This window comes from Poecile atricapillus, chromosome 1, assembly GCF_030490865.1.
Source record: "Poecile atricapillus isolate bPoeAtr1 chromosome 1, bPoeAtr1.hap1, whole genome shotgun sequence".
NCBI lineage: Eukaryota > Metazoa > Chordata > Aves > Passeriformes > Paridae > Poecile > Poecile atricapillus.
In genome coordinates this window covers 111863843-111888826 of record NC_081249.1, presented here as the reverse complement: position 1 = coordinate 111888826, position 24984 = coordinate 111863843, and the positions used below count along the sequence as shown (strand labels likewise).

General features: G+C 38.0%; 1 protein-coding gene and 1 long non-coding RNA gene across 3 annotated transcripts in view; one reads left to right on the top strand and one right to left on the bottom strand.

Annotated features, from left to right (window-relative positions):
* The window catches only part of EPHA6 (EPH receptor A6), a 372812-nt gene extending 358593 nt beyond the window's left edge, over positions 1-14219 (top strand). For both annotated transcript variants that reach the window (XM_058828207.1, XM_058828215.1), the window contains exons 15-18: positions 2820-2969; positions 8129-8322; positions 10669-10818; positions 13755-14219. In XM_058828207.1, the coding sequence (XP_058684190.1) occupies positions 2820-2969; positions 8129-8322; positions 10669-10818; positions 13755-13869 (609 nt within the window). In that variant the 3' untranslated portion in view covers positions 13870-14219. The remainder of the gene's footprint in view (positions 1-2819; positions 2970-8128; positions 8323-10668; positions 10819-13754) is intronic.
* A 648-nt stretch (positions 14220-14867) lies between these two features.
* LOC131573881 (uncharacterized) lies at positions 14868-23587 on the bottom strand. Its single transcript, XR_009276281.1, has 3 exons — positions 22022-23587; positions 17149-17245; positions 14868-14955 (listed from the first exon to the last, which is right to left on the bottom strand). It is a non-coding gene; the product is annotated as an uncharacterized LOC131573881 (long non-coding RNA).
* Positions 23588-24984: the final 1397 nt, after the last annotated feature.

Sequence of the window (24984 nt, the reverse complement as noted above, 5' to 3'; positions counted from 1 at the left end):
CCACTCTAAACCTTATGTGTTCTTTTATTATGCATGAGCAGCTATTACTACTGTTCATTCATACATGTCCTTAAGGTACTCAAATTGCAATCTCCACCTTTTGAGTGGCTTTCAAATAAATAAAACAACTTTTTTGTATAAAAATATATTCTTCAACCATAATTAAGTATTGAAATTCACATTTTCATGAATGTAACAACTTCATACATGAGATGAATCCATTGTAAAAATTTTAGAAGTTTTTAGAGCCAGCATAAAAGTGTTTTATTTTACAACTCTGAACACATCTTATGCCCTTGAACGTGAACTGCCTTGAATTTTGTTAAGATTCTGCTCTTCAGTCTCATTTTCACACTCAATGAGCCGCTACTGTTTCAGTCCAAAAGGGATCAGTCAGTGAAGCTGTGTCATGAAAGTAGATATAGAGTCTGATCAGATCCTTTAAAACTCATTTTTATTTAACCAGGAGTCACAAATCTAGCTGCAAATGCTGCTCAAGATGTGTCCTCTTTTGAGTATAATTTGAGAATACAAAATCAGATTTAAGAAAAGCATACAGTGTAAAGATAGTTTTCCTGTTATGTTATCCATACTATGTTAATATATACATTAAAAGGAAAAACTACAAATACCAAATGCCTTTGATTCACATGTATAGATTTGTTTTACTTTCAAGTAGATATTTAATTAATTACATAAGAATTTCCTTAAAATTAAAAAAAATAACAAATTATTCATTAAACTCTCCAAAACAGGAATCTAACTGAGGATGGAATTACCCAAGTTTAGTGATTAAATGTTTAGAAATAGAGAACCAAACCTGATCCAGTAGAAAGGACAAGACCCATAACTCTGTGGTGTGAAGAGATACTTCTGAAATATTCTCTGCAGTTAGATGCTAAAATTTCTATTTCTCAGAAATGCTTTTAGGTAGACATCCCAGTGTAAAGTGCACATTTGTGGCATTGAATAGCTGATTTTTCCAACACCTCAGGAAACCAGGCCTTGCATATTCCATGAAGAGACCACTGAAACCAGACTGTGAGATCAAACACCAAGTGCTCTTTACCCAGTTTCTTTAGGAGGTATAAATAAAGATTTCTTGGAGAACAGAAATCAGCCTCACCTTTTTGAGGAAAATACCCTGTTACAACTCTTTCGTCCCCCTGTTTCTTCACTCCCATACCCAAAAAGCATTTCCAATTGCTTCTTAAGTGGAATAGCTGGACTGGGAGGGGGACCAAGAGCATCACACACTGCAGTGCTGGTGAGGGCAGGTGGCAGCAGATGAGGCACAGTCTTTTGCATCTCTGATGTGCCAGATGAGTGATTTGACCACCAGGATAATGGATAAATAAAGGGCAGATAGTGGAGGTACTTGGGCAAAATTACAAAAAATACCTTATTAGTGCTTAAGTCAGTAAGTGATTTATCACATGTGAGGAAGGAAAGGCTTTGAAAATGCAGCTGCAAAAAATGTAAAAATGTCCAAAGAATATCTTGGCCACTGTCATATAACACAAATGTTAACCATATATTTTCCATCAGCAAGGAGAACTTGGCTGAGTGGCACAGCCCCACAGACACAGAGCCTGGATTTTGAACAATTTATTGGTAGAACAGCTTCTCAACCAGCCAAAGTCAGGCCTCAACAACTCTCAGACAATATTTTATGCATTCAAAGCAAATTAACGGAGATTTACATACTTGTTTTTAACTGTGGCCTCTCTTCATTGCCAAATGGATGTTCTAGTTCATTTCCTCTTTTGTTTCAGTCAGAAATACAATTATAACACTGAGCAGAATCTATTACTGCTTGTTGAAAGCAGCTACTGCTGAGTAGGCTCAGCTCTACTGACTGCCTCCTTCTACCATCTAGTGGCACATTCAATATACTGCTTTTCTCTCTCCAAAGAAATGATCATTCTCATCAGTGAGAATGATAATAAATGTACACTCTTGAAAAGGAAAAAAACCCCAAAAACTTCTGAAATGAGCAGTGTACCTGGAGAGGAAATACCTTTTCCTTTTTTTTTTTTTTTTTTTCCCTGAGATGGAAAAGTAGTTTTCATATAGAAGCTATTTATGAGAGAATAGAAGGGATTCTAGTGGTATAAAGTAGTAATGTCAGAGAAAAATTCTGCACCCTGTGGTCTTGTAAACAGTAAGTTTGGTTTGTTGATTGATTTCTTACTTTTTTTTTGGTGGCAAAGCTTGGATTTTAGGTTGTGGGCTGCAGAATGACACTGTCTAATATCCTAAGGAAATGCCTATTTAGAAGCACACTTGATTTGTTTTCTACTTGGATATTTAAAGGGTACAACAAAAATTAAAAGATATCATCAAATGCAATGCTTTGAAAATGCATAGAATACCTATAGTTTCTTTCCTGATTATACAATTTTATTAAGAGCTTTTAGTGTTCCATTTTACAATAGATGTTTCTATTTCATTTAGGGAAAAAGCTTAAATTTCAATGAACTAGAAATTTAAGTTTTGGGATGTTTTCAATCAAAATGCATGTTCTGATTATTTATATGACTGAATAAACATTAATCATCTCAAATGTTTTCTGCTCTTTGAACTGGCTTGTTTTCACAGACTGCAGGTATTGGTGAATTAGACTACATATGAAATCAAATAAAAAAGGCATATTTCTCCCTTCCCACTTGCAGCAAATTGAAAAGGCAAGTTGATGGAAGTCAGAACGTAGAATCTCAGAATCCAGGCTGGTTTGGGGTTTTTTTTTTTCCTTTTCTTTTAAAACATGTGTTATTCTGTACTCTAATCATCTTGACAAGTTTTCAACCTGTTTCCAGGGTGGGAAGATCCCCATCAGGTGGACTGCTCCCGAAGCCATCGCTTACCGCAAGTTCTCCTCAGCCAGCGATGCGTGGAGCTACGGAATTGTCATGTGGGAGGTGATGTCCTACGGAGAGAGGCCCTACTGGGAGATGTCCAACCAGGATGTGAGTACTGCCCAGGATTAATCCACAACTTTTTCAAATGTGCTTTAAAAGTTAATGCCACTTTCTGCCCTGCTTTGCTGTCTCATTCCCTTTCTAGGCTGGAATATCAATTTAAAAAAAAAAAAACAAACAACAAATTTTCTTCTACTAGAATTGAAAGCTTGTTCTAGAAAAATAAATATGGAAAAGGGGAAATGGTAAGGGTTTTTATCTCTACCACAATTTAAATTTTCACAAATTCTTTTGTTTGATGGATCCCTGTGACAGCTCAAACTGGTACACTCAGTCTCCATACCAGCCATCAAGCTCTATGTCAAAATGTGGAATATCAGCCAAGCCACCTTAACCTCTGTCATATATGTGCCTAGAATATTCCTGCATTGGTTCTGAAGAATTGACAAGACTTTCCCAGATGGCTTTTTTCACACTGTTGCTAAGTTATTCAGCTCTTCAAGTCTGGTTGCTTGTTAAGGCTGATCGGTCATTTGGGGATAAGGATCTGAGAGATTTTAATTTAAAAAAATAATTTCACTGTTTCAGGAAGAAAAGGAAAATATCAACCAAACCCTTTAGAAACTAAAAAAGACTGCCACAAACCTCTCCATTTAGAATATATTAAATAATCAACTACAGCATGTAGATAGCAATATTCAATTACACCTACATCCAAAATAAAAGTGTCTGTTAATACAAAATGATGCTGCAGGCCCTAATGATGCCAATTGCTGGGGGCTTTTCCTGCAGCTCAGCAGTTCCCAGCACAAAGGACTCCTTTTCTCCTACCCACAGGATTTCAGTGGCAGCATGTGAGCTGTGAGCACCTGTGACCTTCTTACGCATGTTTAGTGACTTCAAGTGTCATTGGGAAATTTCAAGTTATTACACATAATGTAAATCCTATTTTACAGGATATTGGGACAGTTCTTTTACTACAGTAAATTTTCCTGAATTCACATGAGCTTATTTTGCAGAAATAATCGGATTTTCAAAAGCCAGTGGTACTGTACAGATGGAAGGGAAAGCAAGAGAGAGTGATGTACACTAAACAGATTCATAAAAGACACAGGTTGCAAACAAGACGTAATAAGGTCTTCCATGGGTATAGTCAGAGGTTCTGCTACATCAAAATGTCTGCTAATATTACCATTAAAACATCTACTGAGTTTGGATCGTAATAAAACTCTTCTCTAGACAGCAATTTACATACTTGTTGAATTGGGTGGGTTTTGGTAGGTCACCAAAAGTTTTCCAAGTATAAACTCTGCAGAGCCAGGTCTGGTTTGTGGGTTTGGGGGTTTTTTTCCCATTCCATCTTACCAATTGCTTTTCTAATTATACAACTGTGGGAAACAGACATGCTTTTTTAGACCATGGCTAAGTAAGTGATGAAGGCAGCTGATGTGAGAAGTTTTAATCTGTTACCTGCCACCTAAATGAACCCAGTCTGGTGTTCAGAGACCTACAGCTGCTCACAGGTATCCAGAATGACTCAACACCTCTGCAAATCCAGCATCCTCTATTTATATTCCCCAGCAAGGATTTGGAAGCTGAACTTAAGGAAACCGAATTGCAAAATGCTTCTCATAAAATGAATACCGTACATGGCATAATGCAGAGGCTTAAAAATGTTGCTAAGTCTGAGAAATGCTCTTGTTTAAGTAAATAACCATTTTATTATTGTGGTAAGTCATTTCCAAACTGTGCTGGTGCTGATTAATGCACTTCTTAGATGTGTGGCAGGCACCAGAGGTGTCCATTAATTAGGGCTGCTGCACAGTCTGTCGTGTCTTATTGCTTAATTAATAAACATTAGCCAAGATATTGAACTTTCCAAGGAAACTAGTGTACTGATGAACAGATTGTGCGAAGAGTCTGGCTTGCTAATGCTCATGTGAGGGAAGGAAGATTTATATTCCATGCATTTGGTTTGTAGAACAGCTGTGAGTGAAGTCTACTGGGACACCTGTTAGAGGCCACCATATAAATTAATGCATGTTGCAGAGCTGCAGTATTCAAATAGAAGGAAAAAAATAATGAAAAGAAAATTTAATGGGTTTTAATTGGTATGCAGGGAAACTACTGTAGCAAACAGAATAAAACTCCTTACACTCCTGAAAGTTTTTTGTAATACTGAAAAAATCCCTACTTATCCTAATATAGTTCTTTCAACTCACAGATATCAAAACACTTGGCAGGTGCCTGGGATTGGCTCTGTACCATGAGGCAGGAGCAGCTGCCTCTCCCTCCTGGTAGATTTTTCAGATGTCAGGAGGACACAGGGACAATGTCCCTCTGGATTCTCTTCTGTCTCAGTCTCATTAAAAAAGCTGTCAGTTAACTTTTGAAAGCAAGAATCTCTGTTACTGTTAATAATGAAATGATCAGGAAGATTACAGCTTCATTTTCAGATGGCATTTTTGCCAACTGCCAATTATTTTGAAATCGAACATGTATAAATTTTGTGTAGAAGTCCATAAAATACTGTTCAGACAATCATAACCAATATTTAATATTAACTCTGTTAATATTCAAACTTCACAGCAATGTCTAATATCAAACAAGGTGTTGCTGTATCCTTCCTGTAAATGCAGATTTCATGACTGATGTGGTGCTTTGTCAGCCTTAAACTGACAAGGGGAAAAGGCATTTGAGAGGAGTTTACATGCAAAATCTTTACATGTTTTATAATATAGAATTTTATATTACTAAGAAAAACTTAATACTTCTTCCCTTTTAGGTACATAGATATCTGATTTCTCTGAACAGAGAGAGATGGGTCCTATGCACGTGGCAGAGCAAGAGCTAAAATAAATATATAAATAAATAAGGAACTAAAATGCTCTAATTCTTCCTTTGAGACTTGATTCCCATTGCAGTATTAGACACTTATCAGATCTTTACTCTTGCTTCTTAGACGCTAAAAATAATACTTGCCTCACAAGGGATACTAATGAGGCAATATTTCCAGTTTATTTTTAAAATGTGCTGGTATTAATGAGAAATTATAATTATCCCAGTACCAGCTGGCATTTCTCTTCATACTGAAATGTTCCTTTTGAACAAGAGAAGAAACAAAATGCACTGTGACTTCATTTTCAGAGGTATGTTAAAATAAAGTGTGGCAGAGAAAATACATCTGGAAAATTATGGTTGCTTTTGGGCTTTTCCTGAATAAATTAATTCAGCAAAACCTCATCAGCCCTCTATTGTTGTGTTGAGCAACTGCTATATGTCTCTGAAAAGCCAAGCAGCTTTACTGTTGCCTTAAAAACAAAATACATTTCATAAATTCCATGTTTGTAACATGCACAGTTAAATGTAAAAGTTTCGGTATCTGCGTTTCTGGGCTGCTGAGGATGGCCCCTTCAGTGGTCAGCACCAACTAAGCTCTGCCCCTCTCTGTCATGAGTGTTTACTGAACCCACTTCTGACAAACTGCTTGAGATACATTAATAATAAATGTAAAAACAAATGTGAATAAAATTCCATGCACGTGGTTGAGTTTTGCCCATCCTGAGTCCACAGGGGCATTTCTGTCACTGGGAGTCAAGGTTCTGAGGGAAATATTTCCTTGGCAATGTGGTAGTGGCACTTTCTCCTGTAACAGCAGCAGGTACATTACAGGCCCAGGTCACCTGTGTTTCTGGAACAGACAAGCAGCTGTGTGCAGCTACAGAAGCCTTGTTCCAGTTCCTGCCATGCCATCAAGGGGAGCTCAGGTCCTAACACAGCTTCATTACTCTTATTTTATTTACATAATGCTTGCAGCATAAGCATTAGGCATTGCTGAGCAGAGCCAGCATTAATTCAGAATTCAAATAGAGAACAGGGATGTATTCCAGGATAAAAAGATTGAATATATTGAAGCCAGAGCTGGTGCTGTAAAACAGTGATTTGCTGTAAAGAGTTTAATGTAACCCCTTCCAGCTGCATTAATATGTCGGCAGCATGTCCATACATCTGTGTGAAAATGACAAATGTCTCCTTGAAGCACAGAGGGTATCAATGCAGCAGGTGTGTTCCTCCTAAGTGCATGGTGTGGCTGTAAATATTGTGTGCAATCCTTTGTACATTAGAAAACATTAGAAATCCAGCATTGGCTGGATTTTTATGGGGGAGGGTTATGCATGTGTGGTAAGGCTGCTCTTTTTTCTAGTTTCATTTTTGATCAGACACTGATTAGTTTTGCATTCCTTTTTAAACAAAAAAAAATCCTGACTGTGTAATTTGTAACATCATCCCCACTGCCACCACCACTCACTGCAGAACCTCCTGACCTTTCCTTGTCTTTTTTAAATCCTACATAGGATGAATCCATGTAAGCTGTTATGAATCCATGAAGCTTTCCATGGACCTTACTTACTTTTGCTTCCTATCAAGCCAGGCTGCTACTCTTCTTTTCAAACAATGTTTCTTGCTACCCATGTTACTGAAAATAAGCTTTCCTTCAACTCTGATCAACTAATTTTTCATACATGTAATTAATCTGTGGCAGCAGACTTGTTTCTTTCTGAATCTTTACCAAACACCTTTTGGGTATCTGCTGAATCTGAAGGTCTCACTCACTTTAGGGTAATACCATAATTTTATTAACTTTTGTTTAGTTATAAACATCTCAGACATCCAGGTTTCCAAGGGAGACTTGCAAAACAACATTGCTGTAACTTGGTGTGGGGGACATTGCCAGAATTAATCATACTCTAATTATCAGCAGAAACATGTGAATACCAAGTACATTTGTCAAGTGCCACAATGTGTATTTGTGGTTCTTGGCTGCATTGGGGTTCTGCTGCACACAAACACTGTGAATGCAAATATTAGAGCATGGTGGGATGCTGTGGCCACACCAGGTGAGTTGTGGCCCCCTGAAGTGGATGAAAATGATGGTGGTATTAGTGAGTTTTATTCCCCTCCTGTTTTCTTAGCTGTTTGAAGAGGATGACCAGTGACCCTAAAAAAGTTCCTACTGTGTTTCATATGCCTACAAAATATTTCCTGTCTCCACTGGTCACGCCCCCTGCCAGTCCTGATTCCCCGAGTGAAGCCCCAGCAATGCATAAAGTGAGGGTGGCTGTGCTACTGATAATTACTCATCCCTGGTCTGACACCATCCTTTCAGCATTTAATGCCTGGTAACTGTACCCATTGTGTATCTGTAGGTTATACTGTCCATTGAAGAGGGCTACAGGCTTCCAGCTCCCATGGGCTGCCCAGCTTCCCTTCACCAGCTCATGCTTCACTGCTGGCAGAAGGAGAGGAACCACCGTCCCAAGTTCAGTGACATTGTCAGCTTCCTGGACAAGCTGATCCGCAACCCCAGCACCCTTCACACCCTAGTGGAGGATGTACTTGTGTAAGACTCCTTTTGGTACTTTATTTTTTTCATAACACAGAGTGGCTATCATTGTGGTTCTCTCACCCCTACTTAATGCCCTAAACCACATAAAGTTCTGAGTTCATAATGTCATGCAGGTTCAAATAATTTTGAGCCTCTTTTACATTTACTTGTCAATACACTGTTGTACAAGGAGGTTTTTCCCTCAAACCATGCAGATTATATTAGGCTTTTTTATTATTATTTTTCTCTGTGTTCTGTTTGTGCCCTATCTATCCTTAATCTTTGTGAATCACTTTTTGTGTGTGTGTGTGTGTTTTTCCTATGTGCTTGTTTTCTCTTTGTAATTTTTTTCTCCATTCAACAGCCTGTCTCTCCATCTGACAGTGTTCAAACAATTTCTGAACTGCCTTGGAGTAATATCCTGCAGAAAGTAGCTGTGTCTTAGCTTGCTAAATCTTTATTTGTCTGCAGCAGAATGGCAGCAGTGACAAAATACGAGATTTTGCTGTTACCATCCCACAACAAATTCTTGATAGTGTTGCCCAGGTTGTATACTTTTTTTTTTCATTAATAATATTTCAGAAATGAACGCAGCCATAGGATAAGCAAGGCTGTGGTGGAAGAATTTATCAGTGTTTGTAGGCTTGTTGATCCAAGCCATCCCTGCATATCAGCTGGAATCTGCAAAGGTCCAGGTGGCCTCACTCCCTTCAGCCACTGAGAGTCACCTTAAGATAAAGGAGTTTTCATGGAGACCCCCTGGGCTTGTAAGGGGTTCTCAAGCCCTTAGTGGGGCTTGCTGAGAACCTTTAAATGTTTTTGAGAAGGGCTGAGCAACGAGGCAAAATTGAGCTGGTACCTTGCTGTGGGAAAGGCTGAATGGAGAAGTTGGTAGGAAAACCTGGAGTGAGGGCTACAGCCATTTCATCAACACAGACTAGGCAGACTTGTGGGATTAAATATCAATCCCCTAGAGTTAGTGTCCTCTATGTGTTTATGCATATAAATATATATATGACTTGCTATTTGTACCTGGATCATTTTATTTAGCATCAGAGTAATGGGTTTTTTTCTCTCTTTTAATTTTAAGCTTAACTTAGGGTCTGAAAAACTTAGGGTTGTTTGAACTATGATTGACTTCACCTGCTTGGGAAAGGCTTTTCCATTCATTTGAGAATGCTTAATGCAGTTGTTGGGTAACCTTCTTCTATAAAATCATAGGGTAGTTCAGATGGGAAAGGACCATGGTAGGTCTTTAATTACAGTTTGTACTTATCAGTATTCTCCTGTCCTTCAGCTTCTCCCTCTATCATTTTGATAATATGAATTAAAATCACTGTTCTTACTGCATTTGAATATGTGTGGGTGAAACTTGTACATTAAGACATGAGGCTGTGTGGCTTTCTACATTACACATTAGGTCATGTTCCATCAGTAGATGTTGGTTGGCTTTTGCTGTCTAAATTTTCATTTTCAATGAATTGTGTCTTTCTCCTAAAGACTGCCATAAAGCTTTTACAAACAGCAGTGTGCATTTTCTGCATTTTCTTCATACAGTTTCTCTACACAAAATGCATAAAGCCAGTGGAAGTTGTGAGCCCTCCCAAGTGTGGCACACAACAGAAGACTGGAAATCAATGCCCCAAAATTGCAATTTTTTTTTTTTTTTTTCTGCCCATCCTTCTGTTTCAATTGTGATAATATTAGGGGAAAGAGCTCAAAAAGATACGTGACTAAATTAGCTCCTTCAGTTTTGTTTGCTACTCTGTGTAATTCTATGTAAAAGCAAAAATATCATATTTTATTCTTTTTGCCTCTTTTAGGGTGAGTTTTAGCTTTTGAGTACTGTAATCAAAGTGTTCCTGTAGCATAACAGTATCACAATGAGGAGCAATCTGGGGTGGGGGTGGTTGTAGATAAATGTAAAAATCATCTCATGGTGGTTTAATTTTTTTAATTGCATCTGATGCTAAATTTTTGTTGTCCTCTACATTGACTACCATATCAACAAATTATTATAATCCTGAACACATCAATCTGCTGGAAAACATTCTGTGGAATAAAAATAAGAGCACTGGGAGAGGCCTTTTCCTCAGTGTGTTACTGAGCTGCAGTTCTTTAATAAAATGTATTGTTTAAGTAGTGCAACTTGGCAGACTGATGTGATTTATAAGTTTTAGACAACAGGTTAAAGAGATCCTCAATTAAGGTCTGACCTTTACAGCTCTGACTCCTCTCTCATTCCTTCTGCCTTTTAGTAAAAGCTATGACTACCAGGGTAAATTTGGTGTTATATTTTCTATTGCTTGGTAACCTTTGCTATTTTATTTTTTTTTAATTTATTTATTTTTTTGTTTACAGAATGCCAGATTCACCTGGTGAAGTTCCAGAATATCCTTTGTTTGTTTCAGTCAGTGACTGGCTGGATTCCATAAAAATGGGTCAGTATAAAAATAACTTCATGGCAGCAGGTTTCACAACTTTGGATATGGTTTCAAGAATGAATATTGAGTAAGTACATAATCTATTACCCCTACAGTGACTAATTAATCTGAATTTGGAGGCTGCAGACACACAAATATTGTGGAGTATGGAACAGTGCTTTCATTTCCTTTCCTCCCTCAGCTAACAAAGGACAAATACAGATATTTACCAGAACAACACAAGAGAAATGTATGATGGAGAGACCCAGAACTGATCCACTCTGAGAGAATACCAAACAACAAAAGGCCAGGGATGAGCGTGTTTCTGGGGGAATCAGTTTTGATCTGGACCACTGAAATCACTGGCAAAAATATTTTCTTAGTTTGCTATGAATATCATCAAGTCCTTATCAGTCCTGATAAGGAAGTTGTTCCAACCATCTCTGACACCACCCTGTTGGGTTTTTTTAATGCAAACCCTGCACTCAGTATAGAAGTGTTTGGGCAAACTATGGATTCATATGGTAGCATGAGGATGGGTTCTGTTTTGTTCTCTATTGCCTTCCCATGAATTCCCAGTCTTTTATTTGACACTAGGACTGCCTGTATTAATGGTAGCTGTCAGTTAAGATTGAGGAATTTTACATGTAAAATTAGGACTGATTTTCTCCCACGTGCATCACTTCATATTCATCTACAATGAATTCCATCTGCTGCATTATGGCACAGTCACTTAGTCTTGAGAGATCCTTCCAAAACTCTGCACAGCTGCCCCTTTCTCTTCCTACCTTGAACAGTTCAGCCTCACCAGCTGAGTTTTTCACCTCTTGCTCATCTGTTCTCCCAGACCTGTTACTGATTTGTTGAACAATAATGTTCAACATTATCCCAGCAGAGGTCCCTGCGGATTTATATCAATAACTACACTGTAAATGTAAATGCAAAAAAAAAAAAAAACTGACAATTTACTGCAAACTCCTGTCTTTAAACCAGTTATTTAGTCATGCAAAGACCACATTATGCTGCGTATTATGTTATACCCTGTATTACACAGAAGTTGCTCCTCATTTACTTTATAAAGCTTTTGTGAGGAATCTTCTCTAAAGCTTTTGGAAACCCAAGTGAGGTGTATTAAATGGATCATCTCCATCCATTGGAAACAATTTTATAAAGCAGAACTTTTATTTGCAAAAGCCATGGTGACTCAAGTAACTAATTTATCCAAGCATCCAGTAATTTTGTACTTTCCTGTAGTTTCTCTTATGCCCTGTAATGGTCACAGACTCACGGGTCTGTGGTTCCCCAGATCTTTCCTGGAAACATTTTGTCTGGCTCCATACTACAGGCACCAAGAATTTTTTTAACATGTAGAGCGCAACTGGTAACTCCCCCTCTCACAACCCTGATAGTAAATCCATTATTCCATCTTCACTTTCTTTTGAAACTTTTGCCTAAATATAATCTTGTCTGGACATGGGTTGTTGCTTGTTTTTCAGTTTGTCCTATAACCTCTCATGCAGTCACTTCAGACAGATACTCTGGCAAGTCCCCCAGAAAGAATCTGGCATGGGAGTCATTTCAGTTTCTTCCACAGTGGATGTCAACTCAAATGGTTAAGTCTTCCAACAATGGCCACTCTTTCAGTGCTTTTTTATGCCCAAATCATCATTAGACTCTATACATTTTATGGCAGGCTTCTTGTACCCAGTGAGTTTGCATAAAGATTTATTATAAGTTACAATTTTTTTTATTTGTTGGAGGGTTTTTTTTTCTGTTTGTTCCTCAAGTTCCTTTTTAGTCTGCCTTACTGTGCTTTTGCAGCTAATCTAAGATTATTATCCTTTCTACTTTGTTTAGATACCATTTCAACTTTTTGAAAGATTCCCTCTCACTTCAAATAATTTGTGTTGCACAAGACCTGATGGCTTCTTTCTGTGCTTTATCAGGCCTTCCTTGATAAATGCTAAGCATCAGTCTTGCATTTCTAAGAACACTCTCCACTGTAAAGCTTTATTCTTTACACTGACTCCTTTTAGCTTCTCAGATGCTCAATATTTTTGTTGACCTCAAGTGCTGTGTGTCATGTCCTGTGAGAATGTTAAGCCTAAGCACGTAATAGTTGCAAGCTCTCCAGTGGTTCCTCAGCTGGAGGATCCAGAGGCAGACATCTGGAAATGCACATCTGAAACGCATGAAGGCCATTGCTTATCCCATGAGCTCCTTTACTGTCTGTATCATCACAGTTTTTGAGGATAAACAGGCAATATCTGTGTATATCCCAGTGTGGGGTTTGCATAATTGACAAACCTGGCATATCTGAAGTTTCCTGTCCTCAGCACCTCTGTGATCTTCCTCAGATCTTGCAGCTGAGCATGTTTATAGGAAAACTAAGCTGGTGAATTGTGCTGAACTGTGGTGGCTGTTGACTTCATTCCTGCCAAAGAGTCGAGCCCAGTGACTGACAAGAGCTGCCCACTCTGGGGGTGCAGGGCTAGATGAGATGAAGGGGAACTGAGAGGGAAATCAGGCTCAGTCTGGAACAATCACTGCTAATTTGATCTTTAGACCATCTCTCGATACCTCACTACCATTCTGCAAATCATCACAAGCACAACCTCTATTTCTACCTCAGAACTGCAATACTGAGTGTATAAGCCCCAGTTCTTTTCAAGTATGAGTGGGAAACAGTTGCTACAATCACATTACTAAAAACAGACTATTAGAACTCACCTCTCTGATTAGTCCTTGAGATTTGGAAAGATTAATTGAAGATTAATACTAATTGATTAGTATCAAAAGCCCCAGTGTTCTAAATACATTTTTTATTATATTGTTTTTCTTAAATTACTGCTTTTTAAAAAATTGAAATTGACAGATGCAGAAAAATCGAATTTTCAGCTTTCTTGTATGCTGTGGCCAGGAAGGTAAACTGTCCTGGAGAAGAAGCCATCATATAATTATATTCTTTTGTGCACCAGAGGCTTTATTATATTTGCACCCAAGATGAAATTTTTTATCTTGCAGTGACATTAGAAGAATTGGAGTTGCACTCATTGGACACCAGAGACGAATAGTCAGCAGTTTACAGACTTTGCGGTTACACATGATGCACATACAAGAGAAAGGATTTCATGTATGAAAGTAATAGAACAACTGTGTTTTGTGCCTCAGCATTTCTAAAATGGAAAAATATTCTCATTCTTCCCTCCTGCTCTTCCCAACTTCAAGAACTGCAGTCTCCAGTTCAGACTATACAAGTACTTCTATGTTAATGCTTCCAAACCGGAATTTTTAATCACACTGCACAGCTCCTTCGCCAGTTCTCTGCCAATAAAATCCTGGCCTACTGCAAGACTCTTGCTACACATTGATGAATTACTCAGCATGGATGTGTAACTTTGTATAACAGTATTTGGGAAACTTTCATAGACTGACTTGAAAGCAGTAATCTATTTGGCCTGGTGTGGCTTCTTTATCGATGTATTTAGAATTTGCTGGTAGATCAAAAAGTATTTGACTTCTTTCATGTTCTGTGACCATGTAACTTCCAACACCAAATGTGCAATCAAAAAAAAGTTTAACATAAATATTTATTTTATCTCTTAATTAAATCCAAATGTATGTGTCCTATCATTATATTACTTTCTAATAGTCTGAATGCTGGTAAGCTGGTGCCTCAAAACATTAGTATTGTTTGCAGAAATTACTAATGATTTTACGTAGAGAGTTTTCATTGTGTGGATAATTGGAAGCATAGTGAGAGTAATCTGTTTGAAATCTTGAGGAAGGTTCATGATTTTCAATTACTTTAGCACTCGACACTTTTTATGCTTTAAATTTTAGATTAGGTTGGAAAACTTGTTTATCCTTGGGATTCCTCACCACCCTACAACCTTTCTTTTTTTTTTTTAATGTAATACTCAGCATTTGCTTCTACTACTGGAAAAGTGGTTGTATCATTCCCATGACCACATGTAAAACACAGTTGTCAGCTCTGTTGTGGACACACAGATTTCAGAAAAGCTTTCTGTTTCAAACATGCAGGTCTCTGCTGTTGGATAGGGAATCATCTCCAGCAGCAGCAGCAGCAGAGCTCAGAGGGCCAGCCACGGGTGGGGTGTTGGGATCATTCCCGTGGGAGCAGGCTGGCCATATCCTCCTCCAGCCGAGGGCAGCGGTACAGCCCCACTGCTGCTGGAAGTTACGGGCTGCAGGATGCAGTGACCTTGCACAAGGGCAGAAAAGGAGATGCAGGACAGCAGTGTGGTAACATGTTGCCTTGAGTCTACTTCTAACTGCTTTTAGAAATTAAAATGCAAACTCTGCTGAAATGGAGCTCTGGTCATTCCAGGCCAGATCTTCATTTAGCACAGATCTCTAAAGGACACCCGAGGTATTACCTTTAGAACCCTTCAATAGCCATATTTACATGCAAGAAAACGTCAGCAAAGGCCTAACATAATATTTGTACCTCTCTAAGACTTCCAGCTTCCATGTTTTGTTCAGACAACTGACACAGACATGCTGGGCTACTTTTCCAAACTTTTGCATGGGATATGCACTCCTGGGAGCAGAGGCAGGACCGCATGGCCGCGTGCGGTGGGAACCCCACGCAGATCTACAGCGCATGTCACACGTAACCCTGTGCAGACGCTTCTCTTCATTCCTGTGTCGCTTGGAGGGTATTTTTGAGTTCTGTGGCATTCCAATATGCTCAAGCATTACAGCTCTTCTGTTAAAACTTGCATTTGGGTAATAAGTATAATCTATGTGTATATCAAAAAGAACTAACTGCTCCGTGTAATCATAATGGTATTTACTGCTTCATTTACAGTTTGTAAATCACAAGGTATTTCCTAAGTCTTGGAAAAGGCTGCCATTGCATATCAGTGACAAAGAATGAAAATCAGAAAGCAACTCAGAAAAGATTATGCTTCCAACCAGATCACAGAGTAAGACACACGAGGCCTGATTCACTGTTGTCAATTTATGTTGGAATAACTGCATTAATTTTGGTGAGATAACAGTAACACACTAAGTAAATCTTTCTTTCTTTCCTTAAAAAAAAAAAGGGCAGATGTAACTGAGGAGCAAGTTATCTAAAGATCAGGAGTCACTGGTGTTCTACAATGCCAATTTGATGAGCTTGTTTGAAGAAGGGCAGCTTCAGTCCTATTGTAGCTCCAAAGGTAATTTTGTCAGCAGGACCATTCCCAATGAACTCATCAGTCTATAAGTCTAGTAAAGACTTGAGTTTTACAAGATCACAGTCCTTCAGTGAGGAAAAAAACATTTGTTCTTTTCTGTGACTGTCACTTGAAAAATTCTGCCTGAATTCCACATCTGAATAATTTTTTTGGTAGAGGTGCTTTTACAGAAAGAAAACCATACTTACCTGAAGCCTTTCCTAAAATTACTAACACAACACAGAGTAATTTAAAAGTGGATTTTGCTTCATCATTTTATTATCTGTTTTGCCTATGGTTGCTTCCATGGCCAACAGCAGGACTTCTGCAGAATGAGCCTTTCTCACAATTAAATCCATTACTGAGGAGGTATGAGTCTGTTATTTGTTAATGGGATTTCAAAATAATTCATAGCTGACCCAAACCATGTATGTGCACTTTTAGATTGTCTTTTGCCAGTTTTTTCGTTCCTGGTAGTGAAGATGCAGAATTGACATTGTTACATGCACACAACCTGGATATATTTCATGAAAATTAATTTCTAAATTTATCACACTACTGAAAATATTTTTTCAATAGAAAAAAGTATAGCAGAAGTAAAACATTTATTAATCAGATATATTTTTTATATAAACAAGAGTGTTGGTAACCAGAAAGGAAAGAACAAGGGATTCTTTGAGCACATTTGTTAATAACATTGTAAATCCAGGATTTTGTGGGTTTATACAGCTTGTTTTTCTGTTGTTGTGGTGCAGTATGACACTTAGTAGTTATCTTGATGAAATTTACATTTCCTCCATTTTTTGAAATGTTTTATTTGCTCTTGTGGTGATTCCTAGTCTATTCTTGCTTTAGTTTGGGGATTTTTTCATATTTTTAATTTAAAAACAAACCAAAAACCAATCCTAACAGGTGTTATTTTTCAAATGTGAGCTTACTTCTGTACAGGCCACAAATGTATTTGTGAAATTGGAGTAACTTTCTTTGTTACAGGAAATTCTTTCTTCAGGAGAAAATCAGCTCTAATTATCCTGCATATTACAGTGTGCTGCTGGAGTTTGACAAATTTAAGCAAATCTAATAGGCTATTTTTGAGAATCTGGCCCACATTACAGAGTGAATTATGATTAAAAGTACCCATTGAAAGTTCACAAAATAAAGTGTGTGCGATATGCAAGCAACAACCAAAAAAAGGTGTTATAATGTGAATGTTATAAAGAAATAATTCTTACCTGTTTCTCTGCATTCAGTGATAGCTCATCCATTCAGGCATCTGTGCTTGGGCAGATGAATCTCATGCCTTAATTGTATCCAGTCATTTTGCTGAACCTGTGAAACAGAGAGGGTCTTGTTCATGATGTTCATGGTGTTAAAACTGAACAAGGCACAGCAGGAGGTTTAGCAGAATTTACTCATGAGGTGTTTGCACATTGGAATTACTGAGAAACAATGAGATGCCATGAGGTGAAAAGAATTGAGCCATGTCATTTAAATTTTTCTTGAACAAAATTTACCCTTTTTGTTTCTCATGTACTTAAAGCCAGTGTCTGTCCAATAAAAGCTTAGAAACATGCCATGCTTCAGGACATCAGACAGCAAAAAGCAATCCTTTACTTGCAAATAGTGCACTCAACAATAACTTCAAATAAATTAGTTGTTCTGGACAAACATTCTGTGTCCAGTATTGTATTAGGCATTACTTGTATTATCCTGACACAGAACTCATAAGCTGCAGTACTTTGATTTTTACATCACTTAAGACTGACTATCCATTTGCCATTTTTTATATCATGAGCCTAACACAGGGCTTCATTAATTTATTTTTCAGTGCATCTTCCTACAGGGTCCAAAGTTGGGTCATAAGTAACAAACAGAACCCCTTTATCTAGAATCAGATGAGATTTACCATGAGAAATAGCTGGGACTATGGAGGTACCTAGTGAGACTGCATTACCCAGAGCAATTTCCATGTCAGAATGACCCCATGGGACCACATCAGCTACCAAGGTAAAGCAGCACAGAACATTCTTGACCTTGTATTGAAGAGCAGTCCCTCATTTCCAGCTGGCCCTGTTAAAAATTGCAGAATTTATTGAACTGTTTTACCTCAGCTGATGGAATGGTTCTATGGGACACATTCTGGCAGCTCAGAATTCTCTTAGGAACAAGGGCACCTGTAACTACCCTGCCATGGGCTTACTCTGTCTTGAAATATTCATTCAGAGAGTGGAAAGCAGGACTTGCCTCTAATCCAGTCCAACATTTCTTGAGTTAAAATAATTTTAAAAAGTCTGTCGTCCATTGCATCTTCCAGGAAAAGTGCTAAAGGTAGAGACTCTTGTGGCATTTGCACATGGTTGAAGAACTCTATATTTTGTTAGTTTTCTTCCAGAATACTCTTGTTCACCAATTGTAATGAATCTTTCCTGAATAAATGACAAAGATAATTTTTTTTTATATAATAGTACTATAATTATTTTTTCAGAGTGAGGGAAAGATGTGTTGGGCTGGGCTAACTCTTAGTAGGACAATGATCTTGAAATCTCCTGGGGAGACAAATGAATCAGCTCTGAAAAGGAAAAAAAAACCTCTCTAAAACCTACAATAATGTAAAAAGGGAAGAACTGTCCATAGTGTGCCAAGGAGCTCTGACAAAAACCCGAGTTGCATAAGACAGTGCCAGGTACTTACAGCTGACAAAATTTTCCCCCATCACATCCTGCATTTAGCAGTGCACACTGTTCATGAGTGTCGTATACAATTCCTCAGATTATGGACCAGGATATGGTGAACATGTGGTGGTTATCAAATTTATGTCTATATGTACATAAAGAATTGTAAATAGAATGTATATCATAATATCAGATTTTTCAAACCTACAGAATCGATTACCTATTACCAACTACCAATGGGGTTTATTTGCTCCATAGGCTTTTAAAATTCTTAGTGGCATGTACTGTGTGTGTATAATTCTTCCCAAAATTCCTTGGCTTGTTAGCTGGAAATGGACAGCCTCTCTTTTCCTGCACTGGTAAAAAAAAAAAAAATTTCAAACTGGCTCAGAGAAAACTGCCTGCTCACCCCTCTGCTGCTGCCTCACCCAACCCCTTCCTGCTAATTCTCTTGCATTCATCTAGTTAGTGTAGAAATTAGTGATCCCAACAAGGAAGCAAGGTGCCCATGAGCCAGCAGAACTAGGAAGATGGAATCCATGCTATAAAGAGTTTTTAGTTCCTCTGCTGAAATCACCAAAGATGTTGACAATATATAAATTCTTTTCTTTTAAATGGCCATTTATAGACAACTAGGAGGTTAAAATGAGGGAAATTTTCAATGGAATATGGGTAAGGATATGCCAACATATAGTAGAAAAAAAAATGCTGAATTTTAGAAGGGAAGACTAACAACAATGGTTGATGAAAAACGTAAGATTAAAAAATGGAGTAAACTATATTTTACATATTTTATATGTGAAATAATGTAACAAGAGTTCAGTGAAATCTATTTTGTGTGTATATTTCTTTAAATATCCTGCAGGAGTGTATCTTACTTTCCTTTCCTGAAAGAGATTTCCCAAGTACCTATCTCTTCCAGAAAGGTTTAGCATATTATCTGATATTTTCCTACTTGAATAATTAAACTGCAATAAAAAATGCAAGTTCTGACAGTGAAGTGAAGTGAAGATATGGGGAAACAATAGAATTAAAAAGATCAGTCTCATAGTAATTAAAGTTTTCACATCTGTTCTACTTTTTTCCTGCCCAAAATTTTTACCTGTGTCTATCTGAGAACTTTAACTAGTTCTGCACACATCTCAGTGACACCTCAGAAACTCCTGAATCTGTAAACAGTTCTGAGTCTGTGCAGCTTAATTCATATAAAAAGGCTGATTTGAAATGGGACTTTATACAAGACTACAGTTAGGCATAATCAAAAATCAAAATTCCTATAAAATATCTGTAATACAGCATGAGATAACATATTTTGCTTTATTATTGCCTTATTGTCTTCATTTCTGACACTTCAGTAAAGAGCTGGTCAGCAGCAGCATGTATGTTGAGTGGTAGGTAAGCCAAAACCCTGAGAATGAAAATCCACAAAGAGAAATCCAGATCTCTGCATTCTGAACTATGGGATGTCAAGGGACTCTGGAGAAAGTAACCTTGAATCTAGAATCTGGAAAATCAGGTTTGGGAGAAACCTGCTTTGGAACCCAAGTACTCAGTTCTGGTTGTGGATGATGAAAAAAGTGCCCAAGGAAACTGTCTTGGGACTATTTTCATAGTATCATCACCACATCATGCTCTGAGTGATAGGAAGATTTTTTTTTAAAAAATCTATTTTCTGATCTTTCAGGATCCAGTGCAAGACAAAAAAAAAGGTACAGTTGTCATAATTTATACTGGAAAGTACAGCAGAAAAAAATCTGAATTACTAATTGTTCTTATAGCTACATACTGACTTTCTTGAGAGGAACCTAAATAAATAATAAAATGTAGAAGCCTCCAGTTAATATTGGCTTAGAAACTGAGTTTTCAGTTTTCTCTCATTCAGAATGGTCTTTAACTGAAAATTATTGAGAGGAAAAAGGAAAAGCATAATAGGATTTTTTTTTTTCTTTAAGAAGCTGGGTGGTCTAAGGTGGATAAGTTACCATCACAGTCTCTTTGTGTACAATAGGATTTGCTGAAAAAGACAAAGTGCAGCCAGTGTTCCAAATCTGTAGATTATTTTAGTCACTAATTGTCAATTTGGGAAGTTCCATTTTTGTCTTAGGCAAGTTCTGCCCTAAAACACCCAGTATTTCCAAATCCTGCTGAATGATTTAATGAACATCTTGATTAATTCCTGGGAGAGTGACGTGACTGCGAGGAATTAAAAGTTTCTGTGTCAAAAGGCAATAGTTTTGCTGTGATTTAAGTTCCTCAGCATTTGTTACTGACTCCCATGGCAGTGGGATGAAGCCCAATGTCTGTATACTCTGCAGGTAGGCTCCAGCTCTGCAATCAGACTTTCCTTTCCTGCACCCCACTACTGTTATGGTTAATTTGTTGTTAGAGAACCAGCACTTATTGGGACACAAGTTGTCTTGTTGTTCAAATGATTGCTAAAAGTTTTTGCTGGTTTTAATTGCTCTGTTGAAGCATTTCAGGTTGAGATGTTAGGTTAGTCCCTCAGGGCATGATCCAAAGTCAGTTGTATCTGTAAGAAGAGGTTAAGTGAGTGAAACACATTTTAAATCAAAGGTTTCTACAGACTTTCCTGAAACAGATAGTCTCATTTGATAGGGAGAGGAGAGTGCACTGAGCCTAAAAGACAAGGCTGCTACCTCAGGGATGTGATCAAGTAGGCTGTGGTTACCTTCAACATGGTAAAATGCAAGGTACAAAAGTTGGGTGCTGCCATGTTTGTTGTTTTCTCTGGAATGGGAGGTCAACTCTGACTTTGGAATTAGTAACCTAAATGACCTACACATCTCATAGGGTAGCTGGCAGAAGTGGTCTGGGTTTGTGGGGCTTTTTTCCCCAGATAATTTCCCAAACTTCTGAATTTAAATTCAGGTTGATATCACCAGCTCCATCAAACAAACAGAACCTCCAAAACAAATAGGACTTTTCTATCTTTCTTCTTTCCTAAGCATAAATCAGAATGAAACATGATTTCCCTTTCATAATACAAGTTCTGGCTGATGATTTGCCTCTTTGAACAAGCTGCTTCATACTCCTGGTGCACTGCAGTCTAAGTTTTCAGATTCGCCAGTTAATGAATGGCACAATAGCAAACAAAATAACAAATGCCCTCTTAGTGGTTCCATTTATTGATTCTTTCACTAATTCCCTATCTGAAGAAAACCATCCCACTCCAAGATTCCTAATAATGAAACCTGTAAGCATTTTACAGCTTCATGGATATGATTCTCTATCTGCCTCTCCCCAAGAAACAGTGAGCTTTGAATTGGCAGCGTAGCATTTTTACTACCATTTCTTCTGCAGAAATTTCTTCTCCCAACTTTTCTAAGGTTGAGAGGTCTATTTCACACTAAAAATAGGAAAAGCTGTTTCTTTGTTCACTCTGGTGATGGGATTCAGTGTTTGTTGCTCTTACCTAGAGCCTTCCATCTGCTGCTGTTGAGGCCAATATCAACACTCTCTGGTGGTATCAGTTACATCACATACAGCGCTGCCGTGACTGAAAACCCAGAGACGTAAAAAGGGCTCATTCTTCTCTGGTGTGGTATAAATCCTACTGACTTTGGGAACTTCTTTGCACTTCTCAGGATTGCACCTGCAGTTTAGCAAGAAAAAAAAATCTGTAGAATATCATGTGAAACCCAGTTTACTGAAAGGCAATAGCTTATTTTCTAGCAAAGCAACATTCATTGATCTAGTTGGAATTAACAGTTTTAATTTTGTCATCACTTTTTTTTAAAAAAACAAACTACTTCGACTTTCAGAAAAAAAATATAAAACCAATATTTTACTACCTTCCAAACATTAGCTTTGATTTACTTTTGGAAGATAATGTGGTTGGTATGTTTTCTCAGGATAGCCTCTATCTATTTCTGTGTGTTGGTTTTAAATGTATCTGAATTAAAAGGGGTTTTAATCTCTGTCTCTTCTGTGAAATTAGATTGTACAAAACTAAATATGACTGCTCTTCATAGTTTGCTGTTCTAGCATAGCCATAAAATGTATCAATGTATGTGTATATATGAATAAATATTTGATGACAGACACTTTAGATTATATATTTAAGCAGCCATGTCAAAACTTCAGAGGTAGATGGCTTCAAAAGCAATGGTATAATCATAATACTCGCAAATTATTTTACAAAATCAAACCATGGCCTCAACACAGATCTCATATCCTTACCAGTAGTCTGAAACACACCTTTTCTTTAAAGACCCCTGCTAAGGTTTGTTTTGCCATTGCTTCTTTAACCAAGGCGTGTTTGAATAATGACAACTACCTGTGGCTCAGTCTTCAGCAGCGATCTCCCAGCAGAGCTGCCCTGGTGCTGCAGTACCAGAGGCTCTGGGTTCCACCTCCATCGGTCTGAGCTCATGTGGCGCTGGAGCCGCTCATTCTGGGAGACTGAACATTGCACAGCCAGTGTCGATGCTTCCCCCTGGGACTGCCTCACTCCTCAGAATTACTTTCCTTCACCTAATATATCTCCCATACATGTCCCACTGCATTTTGGTTTTGCCTGTTTAGGACGGTACTGTAGGAATATCCATGGAATAAAAAGCTTACCCTACTGATTTGCAGTCCCAAAGGGAATTTACATTAGACGTGAAGTTGTTATTATTTACTGAAAAGTGGTGTTATCTTCTTTTCTTTATTATTATGATTCTATTCCTATGATACTATGATGTTTCATGTAAATTTTCATGTGCTGGCATGCCTACAAGTTAATAGTGTAATAGAATGCTCAGCTCTCAACATTAGAGTGTTTTTAAGGTGAATTGCATCACATATGCCATCTCTTTGCAGAAAGAATATGGGGTTTGGCAAAACTACCTGCTGAGCAACATAATGAGATTTTTGTACAAAGTACAAGTTATTGATTATTATTGTATTTTATTTTTCTATGATTTCCTAAGAGGCATTATCAGGTCTTACAGATGGGGTAAGCCTGTTTATTAAGATATTTATTAGCAAATAAAAGTTACAGTACTGGTGGTTATCTTTGAGTTAATGGTGTTTGTTTGGCCTTAAGTTACTAATATAACTTAGTAACAGTGAACACAGTGAAGCCTGTCATACACGATCATGCAAAAAAAAAAAAAAAAAACCCAGCTGCTTAACACAGGGTGGTGTACTAATAAAGATGGACAGGCAATATGCTCCAACACTTGAGATGCTTTGGGGTGGTGTTGATTTCTTCAGCTAACAAATGCTCTTCTGTGCTTACCACTGAGCATTTATGCTCAAAAAGCACATACAGTTCACAGCATCAGGGAAAAAAAACTGTGCACATTAAGAGTTGCAAACAGCCATGCTCTCTCCTTCTTGGGAAACACTGTGAATCTGAATTTTAAATGGCTTTTAATGCACTATTAAGATTCTGCAGTACTGTTCGCCCTCCTCATGGTGATTCACTGAGCCATGCAACTCCCTCTCTAGTGTTTGTCGAAGCTTTCACTGACAAAAGCAGTTTTAAAACTGATCATATTATGTAAATAATGCCAGGGAAACACACGAGGATTCACAAAGAAGTGAATGCCATATACAATAACCAGACCCTACCTCAAAAAGCTTAAAGTTGTAATGAGTCTTTCATTGCATAAAATCACATGTATGCAATGCAAGACTGAACAGAAGTAGCTGTAGAGTAATAGGAAATGAGTGTCAGATGCCCACAGTCCATTACATCCTGCTTATTTTACATGGGAAGAGCTTTCTCACCAAGGACTGTCAGGTTTAACACAGTGTTCATAATGAGGAGTGAATATTTCATTTTAGATCTGGTTACAGAAATGCCTTTGCCATTCTGCGTTCTCCACTAAATTCGTCGGACCTACTCTTCAGATACGGACTGATTTCAAATAGAAACACCCTCCTCTACCATGTATATACCTCACAGCTTGATTAGCTTTTAGAAAGTGTTTCATCAGTGGGATGATGAAATTAATTAAATCTGTGGGACTAATGTCACCCGCCTTTTCCTTTAGTGGCCCATAATGCCACTGCAAAGGAATCTCATCTTTCAGTCGGAACCTTCCTGATACAGTAAATACAGCAGACCTTGAACCAATCTGTCGGGACTATGCTACGCAGCAAAAAAAAATTAAAAAAAAGATAAAAAAATCCGAAGTGTATTTGCAGCCTCTGTGCCTGGTCTGGACAGGCTGCCTTCCTCTTCGGAACGGGAGCTGCTGTCAACACCTCGGGTGGCCGATCCTACTTAGGGGTTTCCTTCTGTGTTAATCGCAATCCTCAAGAGGATTTATCCAATCACTCATGTTGCTGCTATGCAATGAAGAGGAGCAGTGGTTGGAAGCAAGCAATTCCAGAGGCGCTGGACAGGGAGAATGAAGGGAACGCACCACAGCCCCCTCCCGG